This window comes from Tiliqua scincoides, chromosome 10 (genome assembly GCF_035046505.1).
Source record: "Tiliqua scincoides isolate rTilSci1 chromosome 10, rTilSci1.hap2, whole genome shotgun sequence".
NCBI lineage: Eukaryota > Metazoa > Chordata > Lepidosauria > Squamata > Scincidae > Tiliqua > Tiliqua scincoides.
The window spans coordinates 29,390,467-29,401,219 of record NC_089830.1 but is presented as its reverse complement, the minus strand read 5'-3'; the positions used below and the strand labels follow the sequence as shown (position 1 = coordinate 29,401,219).

The following is a 10,753-nucleotide window of genomic DNA, read 5'->3' as shown; positions in this document are numbered from 1 at the left end:
GCATAAATTTAACCAGAAATATCAGGGGCTTGAAATAAAAAAAACACACAAAAACCCTTTTCATCCCTCTTGCTCGCATTTTATTTATTGTTAAGCTAAATTTTTAGAATTCTTTGAAATCTGGTGCCAGCAGAATAAAACCTCTCAAAGCAAAACTGGGAAATAAAAGATGGCAAACAAAAAAGCAAAGTAAAGTTGCTTTGGTGAAAAAATTTCTGTGGCCTTGAAGTTTAAGGCTGAACTGGATGCAGATGTAAAAGACCCCCACAACTAACAAGGAGAGGGGTGGAAGGAAGGAGGGCTGAGCAGAAGGCTGAGAGAATCCTTGCATTTAGTCCGGAAGTTGGATAAATGGCAGAGCCTGCATTGGCCCTACATGATGCTGAGGTGATCTCCATGGACAGGGGGAGAAGCTGGCAGAGAGCCAGTGTTCCACAAGGCCAAGAGGATGGATGGACCACTCTGAAATCTGCTGCGGGGGGGGGGGTCTGATGGCATATTTTTCTGAAAGTACGTATATCCTGTCAGTCCTTTAAACAGACAAATTGCATTCACCAGTGCGTTCCACTTTTACAATAAGATGTTTTAATACACCCAAGAGGCCGCCACCCCTTTCTGCATGCCAGTCACTTTCACCCAAGTTCTTTAGAAATTCTGCACTTGGAGTAAACTGTGTCAGCAATACACAGCCACACACCAACCTGCTCATTTAAAAGAGACAGAAATGACAGTACAGCCCTTGAGAACTTCTCTTCTTGAAAGGTATTAAAATAAGCAACCAGGCTATAGGTGAGCAAAAAAAAAGTGGTCTTGATGTGGGAGTGCTTTACCAAGAGTATTTATTGCTCCTGTTTCTTGTTGATGTTGACATTTGCCATGCTAAATAAGAACACCACCATGTGGCCAGCTGGTCACCTGTGCCCCCAAAAGTAAAGGGAGCCTGGGTTATCTTGCTGCCCCCTTTCCTTGGTTCCTGGGCAGTTGCAGGTATCTGGGAACGCAGAGGGGAGCAGGCTCTATTGATAGACCTCTGGATCAGCCCAGCTTCCTGACTTGCAGTTATTTAATAATGAGGACAAACAGCCTGTGCCACTTTTTACCTTGTAACATTTGGGAACCAGAAGATGATTTTGGTGTGAGGGGATTGTGAGCTCGTTTTTGGTAATGGGTATAAATTCTGGGGCTGTGCAAGTGTCCAGAGGCATCTTCCTTAATTCTGTGCCCCTCTCTCTCTCTCTCTCTCCAACCTTAGTCAAGTTGATCTTAAAGGGAACACACAGTCTTTCCCTGCAGTAAAGGTTGCCTCACTGTGTATTGAGCAAATGCATAATTGGAGTATGTGCCCCCTGTCTGTGTGTTCTGGCAAGGACACTGTCTGTGTTTTGTCACTTGGGGATGGCCTTTTTAACAAACAAAAGGCAAAAGGTATTCCCACATGAACTCGATTCCTTGACATTTCAGCCCCCCTCGCTCAGTTCCAGGAATTACATGTATGTACATGGATAGATATGGTTGGACACGCAGGATACACAGGGTAGAGAAGGGCTTTCAGCAATGTGTCAGTGAGAAGGGGGAGCCCACCTGTGCTGAGAGACTAGGAGAATTATAAGTGCGTAAGTGTCCTTGTTTTCATCTGTGAACTGTTGGAGGTTGTGCAGTTGGGGTGTTCTGCATACAGTTCTAATTATTCCCTCTCCTTGCAGAATGGATCTGCCTTTCTTTGACTGCGATGGAGATGCTGGGAACAAAATTCACTCTAGTCCAGGGATTTTCAGCCTGTGTGCTGCAGCACATTGGTGTGCCGCGAAAGGTCTGCAGGTGTGCTGTGGAAGTTTGGAGCGCAACGCTGGAAAATTGCTGAAAAACTTGCTGGCAGAGTCAGCAGAGGAAAAGGGACAGACAACTCATTACTGCCGACAGTTGCCCCAGAAGAGGCTCCCAAAAGTGACGTCCCAAGAGGCAGAGACTGCAGAGGTCAGGCTTCTGTGAGAATCTGACCAGTCCCAGGATTTGTGGTAGTTACACCGGCATTGCATCAGTTTAGTTTGTAATGTGTTTGTGTCCCCTGGAACTTGCAGGCAGCAATGTCTTGGTAGTGGTGGAGAAAACACGCCCCGTATTGCTTCCCCAACTTGGCAATTAAGAGGCCCCTTTAAGAAGACTGAGAGACGTAGTGGCGAGGAAGACTATGCTGATGTTCCTGGAGAGCAAGTCCATTTAGTGAGTGCGAAAGCAGGACCCGGAGGTGGTGGTGGTGGTGGTCATCCAGGTGGTCCAGGATGAATGAACCTGGAATGAAAATGGCTCTTTCCTCTGGCAGCCCCCGTCCTGCCCTGCAGCTCCTTCCTACAGCATGACCATCGCCTGACTTTGCAGCAGTGAGTTCCAGTGTTTCATGGGGCTCAGGGGAACCTGGCTGGCCACAGGGAGCTGGCTGAATATGTGGGTCAGTGCAGCAGGTCAGGGGGCAATAGGTGATTTGGAACAGATCTTGCAGCTTCAAAATCAGGGGAAAACACACACAGGGAGATCGAGGTGGTCTCCAGCAAGACAGAAGAAATGTGGAGATGCTGTGGGGAGGGGGTCCCCTGGCCTTTGACTGTTACTGCAGCACAAGCTGGCAGGCCCACACGTTCCCTGGACCTTCTGCCCCCTGGTGGATGTGCTCTTAGCAGCAGCCTCCGCCTCCGTCCTCACCCTGGCCCGGCCCTTCTTGCCGCAAGGGCCCACTCTGGATGTGTAGGTTGGACTTGTGGCTGTCGTTCTGGGGGGGGCCGCTGCTCACTCGGCTCTTGATCTCTGCCGCCATGGTGAGGAAGGCCTGCTCTACGTGGGTGGCAGTTTTTGCACTCGTCTCTAGGAAGGGCACCCCGAGGGAGTCTGCGTATTCCTGCATCCGTGGAAGAGGGGGACAAGAGTACCCAAAGTTAGTAACTGTTACAAAACCAGTGGCAGATTCAGAGGGGGCCATGGGGGCATACCCCCCCCCCAAAACTGTCCTGTGCCAGCTGAAGTTTTCCAGCTGCCACACACAGACAGTTGCCTATGTGGGGCTTTGCTGGCCACCTCCTGCTTCTCCATTGAGACTTTTCCTGCCCAGGCAGCTCCCCCCCCCAGCCCTATTCCTCCTCCCTCACCCCCTCCCAACGCAATGTGTGTCTCCCTGGCAGGGGGTTTGTAGGTGTGAGAGAGAGACAGCAAGAGCGAGAGTCACTCCCCCATCCCCTGCACGTTGGTGTCAGGCTGGTCCTGGGAATGAGGAAGGGGACTGGGAGCTCCCAGGAGGGAGGCAACCTGGCCAAGGGAGGCTGCCCTTGGCTGTTCTGGAGGGAGGTCGCTTGGGGGAATGTGGGATCACTAAGCAAACCTGTTGTTGCTCAGTGTGTGGAAATAGCTGAGAAGCTGTTGAAAAACACGTCTGGGACTGTTTTAACTCGTAAAGATGGCTTTAGAGACTGTTCTTATATTCAAAATGTTTCCACTGCCTTGATAGGTTTAATTTAATCGGCTCTTTGTGTGTCATGTTGGAGAGATGAATTGGGCACACACCAATTCAATCTAAGGGATCAGTTATTCGCAAATACAAGTCTGGCTCTGCAAGTCCCTGTAGCCCTTTCATTTTCTAAAGTCCTGTACAGCTTTGATCTGTGCAATAACCCTGTGAGATGAGCCACTGCAGCTTCCGTTTCGCAGAATGGAAATTAAGCCCCAAAAGGTGCAGTCTTTATTGGTTACTTTTAATGAGGTCTTTTGCAGTTCTGCTGACCAGGTTCCAGGCTTTTCTATTAAAATCCTTGACCTGTAGCAACTTGGACTCTGTGGCTCACAGGAAACTGCCTTGGCCTCCCTGTTCCACCATTTTTCGCCTGGTCAGTCAGGGGATCGTGGGAGTCGAGTAAAATGAAAAGGTGGAGCCCATAAGCCTGAAGTTCGCTCAGCCCACTCAAGACGGAGGTTGCAGTTTACAAAATGACATTCAGAGAGAAAGATGATCCCTGCCCCAAAGAGCTGGTGATCTGATGTCTGCTTCAGGAGCTGGGAAGATGCCAATGAGAAGGAAATTATGGATGGGAACAGGTGCATTTGTTTTGCTTTCTCGGCAACTGAGGAACGAAGCTGGTGCACCCAGCCTTTCTGCCACGCACCCACCTTAGCTGTGGTGTAGTCGACTGCCTTCTTGCTAGTGAGGTCGCTCTTGTTCCCCACGATCAGCTTGTTGACGTGCTCGCTGGCGTAGCGGTTGATCTCCTCCAGCCAGAGATGCATGTTGTTAAACGAGTCCTGGAGAGCCAGGAGAGAAGCAGGAAAAGAGACGGTTTGTACAGTGGAGGGGGGAGCAGCAGTCAGCCACCCTGCCCTCAAACAAAGAACCCTGCTGGACCAGGCCAGAGGCCTTCTCTTTCCCAGTGGCCCACCAGCTGGCCTTGGAAAGCCTCAAGCAGGAGATTGCTCCCCTGCAGCTGGATCTGGAGGTAGCCATTGATAGACCTGCCCTACATGAATTTGTCCAATCCCCCTTTAAAGCTATCCAAGCTGCTGACCATCACCACATCTTGTGGCAGGGAATTCCACAGGCCTGCTGTGTGCTGTGCCAAGAAGTACTCCATGTTTGTTTGCTGCACCTCTGTTGCCACTGGCCTATCCCTTTCCCCTGAATGCATCACTCACTTGTTCATCTGTGTGTCTCAGGCATCCTCTCAAATCTCAGACAAACTTCCAACTAGGTGCTTTCTTCCTCACCACTGGCAAGCAAGAATCTCCTCCAGGTGTCTAGGAAGACTTCCCTACCAAAAGTTCATTTTCTTGCTGTCTTTTTAAGGTGATTAATAAAATCTGTAGGGCAGGAGGGTTAGTAAAAATTGTGGGCTGGCATGCCTTGTGGACACATTTGCCAGGTTGCTCTTCCCATGGGCTTGTGCAAGAGGATGGGCCTGGAGGAGTGTGCTGCATTTCTGGCTCAGAAGAAGTTGAAAAGAGCCCTGGTGGGTTGGATCAAAATAGGTTCCCTCTGCCCATCAACCTGTTTCCTAAGAGTAGCTGACCATAAGCCCTAGGGAGGCCCTCAAGCAGGGATTGGAGGTCATGGCATTCACTTTCTCGAGTATTGTGTACATTTCTGGTTGCCTCATCTCACAAAGGACATAGTGGAACTAGAAAAGGTGCAGAAGAGAGTGACCAAAATGATTACTGGGTGCAGCAACTCACACGGAAAGGTGAAAGCATTTGAGGCTTTCAAGTCTAGAAAGAAGGCACCTGAGGGGGAACATGATTGAGACCTACGAAATTATGCAGGGGATGGATAGAGGAACATTCTTTTCCTTCTCACACAACAGCAGAACCAGGAGACATCCACTGAAATTGAGTGTTGGGAGAGTTAGGGCAGGCAAAAGAAAATATTTCTTTACCCAGTGTACCATTGATCTGTGGAACTCCTTGCCACAGGATACCGTGGTGGTGCCTGGTCTAGGTGCCTTTAAAAGGCGACTGAACATATGGAGGGAGGAAAAGTCCATCCCAGGCTACAAGCCATGAAGGGGGTGCGGGCAACCTCCTGGTTCTAGAAGTAGGCTGTCTCTGAATGTCAAACGCAAGGGAGGGCACCAGGATGCAGGTTTCTTACAGTTTGTTGGCTCCCTGAGGCATCTGGTGGGCCACTGGGAGGAGATACAGGAAAATGGAACAGGTGGGCCTTTGGCCTGAGCCAGGCGGAGCGTCTTTTGGCGCTCTAAAGTCACACAAGCTCATGACAGAGGCCCTGCTGCATGGCAACAGAATCAGGTCTTGTGTCTCCTTCTCGGCATCCCTGAAGGCTGCCCTGAGTGTTTCACTGGCCACAGCCGCCTTGTCTTGGTTCCCGCTGGGCTGCTCCTTCCCCTGGCTGTGGGGGTCACTCTTGCCCCAGAAGAAAGGCAGGGTCTTGGAGGGAAAGCCCCAAGAGGTGCACAGTGTGAGGAGTGTGCTTTTTCTGCCGGCCTGGTCCTCGCTCACCTGGTCCGTCACATCATAGACTATGATGATCCCGTGGGCTCCCCGGTAATAGCTGGACGTGATGGTTCGGAAGCGCTCCTGCCCGGCCGTGTCCCACTGGGGGGCAAACAAAGAAAAGTGGGTCAGTTCCTGATCAACACTGCCTTCTAGGAGGTGGTGCTGGAATCCATCAGGATGTGAACCAAATATTTCTGAAATGCTCTCTATGGAACACGATGCTTTGGCTGCTCTTTAATGGGTTGTTTCCAATGTCAAGAAGCTTCTGAGCTGCTGGGGGAGGGACTGAAGGCTTTTGGGGACTCGTCTGGCACGCTGCAGGTACAGATGTGAGGTTCAGTGGAATGAGTGACTCGTTTGTCATTACCCCTGCTAACTGGGCAAAGAAGCACCTTTTGAAAGTGGGGTCCTTGTGCATTGAGTTGGAAGAGCATGACTGCCCCTTTTCCACCTCAGCACGGTGTCTCTTCTGCATCTCTCTTGAGATTATTTGGGGACAGGGAACCAGTGATGGATGGATTCTACTATGTAAACCACTTCGAATACACACACACTCTTAATAGTAATCAAGTTGAATCATCTAGTAGGGGAAGATGCAGAGAGATTTATGTGCAATTAATTAGAAGCTCACAGTGCTTCCCCTTTGCCACTGCAAGCTTTTTTTGTGGGGGGGGGGGGTAGAGTTGGGAGAGACCCACAGAGACAGGAAACATATGACTGCTGAGCCTGGTAGCCTGTTTGGGGGGGTGGTGGCTAGTGTCCTGGGGTCACCATTTCAGAGCTGGTAGGCAGCAGCAGCAGCAGCTGGGGGATTGGGAAAGGATTTGTATCTGCCATTATCCTTTCCCCAGAATGCCTCTTGCCCACTAACAGCTGTTGTTGCTGTAAATTGGAAGGACTGGGAGTAGTTGACACCATCTGTTCAGAGGGGCAGAAGAAACACCAGGGACAGACACTGGTCCAAGATGCCCTCTTCCCCCCTCCCCCCAAACTTCCACCTTTCAGAGAAGCAGAGCAAGAAGCCATCCATTGAGAGTGCCTGATATCGCTCATATACCTGATTGCTCATTGAGAAGGCAAAAACTTCTGCCTCTGAGTCGCCTTTTATTATTGTGAAACTGCACTGAGAACCATAAGAACATAGAAGAGCCCTGCAGGGTCAAGCCCAGGGCCCATCTAGTCCAGCTTCCTGTATCTCACAGCGGCCCACCAGACGCCTGAGGGAAACCACAAGATACACGCATCCTGCTGCCACCTCCCCACACCTAGCAGTCTATTCTAACCACTATAGCTTGAAGAGTATATTGTAAACAGTGTGTGCTGTAATACGTTTGAACACATGAAAACTCCTTCAGCATCCATGTTGAATATGGAATTTGGTGAACAAATATTGTTAATTCATCTACAGGGAGATTTTATGTGTGGGTGTAATTCTGTTTGTGTAGGTATGTGAACTGGGCTGGTTAATTGTGCCTGTTGTGAGTGGCTGCACTGTCAAGTGATGCTCTTTTTCAGTGGGCTTTTTTGCCCTCATCTGCTGTGCCTGGACTGGGGGACCAGATGCACGGGGCTCTTGAGGCTTTAAAGGCTCGTAGCCACACTGTTGGCAGTGCCAGGTGGTCTGAATTTGCTCAAATGCTCTCTTCCAGGCAGCTGTTTCAAGGTTCAGGGTCTCCATCTGATCCCTGTAACCACCCCCCATTTCCCCTTCCAGAAGTAGAGAAAGAACTCAAGTATGCAGCCTTCCCCCCCCCTACTCACAATTTGCAGCTTGATGGTTTTTCCCTCAAGTTCAATTGTCTGGATTTTGAAGTCTACGCCAATGGTGCTGATGTAGCTGTCTGTGTAGGTGTCATCCTAGGCAAGGTGAGGAGAAGAGGAGGTGAGCTTGTCCACATTCTCTTACTGAGAAACTGAGTCATACCATCCCCTTCTGAAGCAACTGAATGAAATCGGCTGTTCTGATTTGGAAATTGTGGCTTTGCAATGCTTCCCTTGAAGGGACAGGTTTCATTTAGGTGCATCTTTGCGGGTAGATACCCTAGTAGAGCTGATTAGCCTAAACTTGTATATACCATGGGATCAGGCTTTGGAAGTCTTTACCATCCTGTACATCCATTTGAGGACCAGCCTTCCCCCCTGGGGGTTCTGTAGGCGATTTGGACCAAGCCCAAGCGGTGGCAGACTTACCCCTCCTGGGTATGGACTACACTGAGTGCTGATTATTTTTGAAGAGGCTATTTATTCATTCATCTGGCTCTCGTTAACCCATGGAGCCAGGCTCCTCTAGTTACAAAGGCATCACTCCCCAAGTTCCCAAGAGTCTCCTTTAGCATGAGCCCCAGCACTGCCTTCCAAGAGGCGAGTGGTTCCTCCCAGTCAGGGAGGGAAGGCAGATGTCAGAAGAGGGGGTTTGGAAGGTCCCAGTACCCAGTGTCCTGCACTGACCCCTTGGGGATGGGGTTCCTGGGGTGCCCTTTTGGTGTCCTCCACCATGGCTGGTCTCCCTTCAGCTAGAAAGTGCCTTCCTTCCAGGCCTAACAGGGCTGCTCTTCCTCTTTCCTGGCCTGTGCCTCAGGCCTCTGAGGGAATCAGTGTGGATAGACCTCCTCAGCAGTAACTGGAGTCCCACAGAGAGCCTCCTCTCCCCTGGCCTGCTGGGCTCCTTATGAGCCCAGCTCCCAGACTCCAGGGCCCCACCCCTTCTGGCCATCTGATCCTTCTCAGGTGTTGAGGGTTACCTGGTCCTACTCCCAGGGTGACCCCTGGCCTGGGGGGAGGGATCCTGAAGGTACTTATCCCTTTCTCTGCCTGCTGATGCGTTTTTCCCTCCTGAGGGTTCCCTTGCCCTCAGCAGCACATCCCCACCGCTCTTGATCTGCACAATAGTCCCATGACAGGAGTCACTGCAAACCTAATTTCAGAGAAGGAAAATGGAGCCCCAAAGACAAGACCTGGCCCTGGGCCGGCTTAGGAGAGGATTGATGCCAGTTCCACTTGAACATCTGCTCTGTCCTGAGCCAGGCCACTGTCCAGCACAGCATTTTCAACTCTTGCTGGCAGGGGCTTTGCTTTCCTGTCGTCTCATCTCAGATCCCTTATAAACTGAAGAGTTCAAGGACAGAACTTGGGACCCTTCTGCATGTGACGTTGTACCCTTGATACAATATATGCCCTTATCTCAAACACGCGTGGGTGGACTGTGCTCTCTCTCTCTCTTTCTGGGAATGAGGGGGAAAGTACACTGCCCATGCTCAGACAAATTTATCTCATCATTTTTGTTGTCCAGGGGTTTTGCCCTTGGTGTCCAAAATGAGGTCAAGGCCTGACACAAGCCCAACCTTCTCCCTGTCTGAGGCTTTAGCAGAAGCTCGCAAAAAAAACAGTCTTTGAAGCTCACCACAAAGCGGAGCAGCAGACATGACTTCCCGACTCCAGAATCGCCAATCAGCAGCAGCTTGAACAAGTAATCGCTGTCATTGGGAAAGGAAGAGAAACAGCTTCTGGTGAGTTACCAAAGCACTTTGAGTGGAGACTTCTTCCCCTGAAAGATGGAATTCAGTGATGGATAGGAAGTTGTTGCCCATGGAGGCACCAGGACAGCCTGGTGCCTCCTGGCTGTGTGGATATTTATCAGGGGCTGCAGTCCCTCCTTGGGTGGAATGGAGGCCCAAGGGCAGAGGAGATCCAAGTCAGAGGAGACCCAGCATGAAATGCTACCCTGAGATGTCTTTAAAAGTTCCGCATGCATTTCTTTCACAATCTCAGTTTTTGAGAGTGTGGAAGGTTTCTCCTCTTGGTAGGGATAACAGTTGTCCAGTTGCAGAAATGATTTTGGCATCTATTTGTTTTCCAGAGTCATCAATGGTCAGGTTTATTATTTCTTTTTTACAGAGTGTGAATAGGTCATCCTGGTAAATAGCATCCCGGGCTTAATTGGTGGATGCACTAAAAATGTTAATGGTGTTCTTGTCTTTAGTAGATGAGTTTGATCAAAATGGAATGTAAAAAGCCCTTTAACCCAGCATCACCTCCACTGTAGGTCTGTTTCTCTGATACTCACTATTCGGGGCTGATGGTTGACATGTTAGCAGGCAGACATGCAGAAATTCAGGTGTCCCGCTGCTCTGAGTACAAAAAAGGGCAGGTGAGGTAAGCTGCAGCTCTGCAAGTTCTGTCTTCCTTTTGGATAAATAAAAGATTCATTGTATAGAGAGAGTGTCTGAATTTGTACCTTTTCAGATTGTATTCATGGAGCAGGCAAAACAGGTTATCCTGCCGCAAAATTCTTCACATGAGAGAGTTGTCCCTGTTCTTCCTTGTCAGGGCTTTCTTTGTTTGGATAATGTGTTATTATAATGTGTGTCTTCTGTTTGGCTGTTAATTATAATATATTCTCTCTGTGTGTGTCTACTTTCCTCTACACTTGTAAACATGAGTTCTCCAGTGTGTCTTTATTTGTCTTGACTTTCCCTGCCTAATCTTAATTTTCAGAGTCTGAGGTATTGGGGTTGCCGGTTTGTTTTCCAGTTTAAAATTGCTAAGGTTACCACCTATAGAAGTCCCACACGGCTTGGGGTTTGGATACACAGTGGTTCTGCCCATCCCCTGTGATCATCTGAAGAGAAGCTCCTATGCATTCTGTCATTTACTGCAGTACATCTGATGGTTAGATGTGATGGGAACTTCTCTGTTGTGGCACCCAATTTATGGATTTATCTGCTGGAGGTTATCTGCATGGTCCTCGTGTTGCTTGTTTCTCACAGGG

General features: G+C 49.6%; 1 protein-coding gene across 2 annotated transcripts; it reads right to left on the bottom strand.

Moving 5' to 3' along the window:
- Window positions 1–2,668: 2,668 nt before the first annotated feature.
- On the bottom strand, window positions 2,669–10,071 carry LOC136661279 (ras-related protein ORAB-1-like). 2 transcript variants are annotated; one of them, XM_066638397.1, is made up of 6 exons: window positions 10,049–10,071; window positions 9,386–9,458; window positions 7,747–7,842; window positions 5,989–6,084; window positions 4,150–4,281; window positions 2,669–2,890 (listed from the first exon to the last, which is right to left on the bottom strand). In XM_066638397.1, exons 1-6 carry the CDS (start codon window positions 10,069–10,071, stop codon window positions 2,669–2,671), a joined length of 642 nt encoding a protein of 213 aa, XP_066494494.1. The 2 variants fall into 2 exon arrangements, with proteins under 2 accessions (XP_066494494.1, XP_066494495.1); XM_066638398.1 differs by lacking the exons at window positions 4,150–4,281; window positions 5,989–6,084.
- Between the last annotated feature and the right edge of the window lie 682 nt (window positions 10,072–10,753).

Coding starts and splice junctions, on each gene's coding strand:
- LOC136661279 (XM_066638397.1), bottom strand. CDS start 10,071: ATGTCAACCATCAGCCCCGAATA. Junction 7,843..9,385: donor GTCTGCTGCTCCGCTTTGTG/GTGAGCTTCAAA, acceptor CACCTTGCCTAG/GATGACACCTACACAGACAG. Junction 6,085..7,746: donor AAACCATCAAGCTGCAAATT/GTGAGTAGGGGG, acceptor TTTGCCCCCCAG/TGGGACACGGCCGGGCAGGA.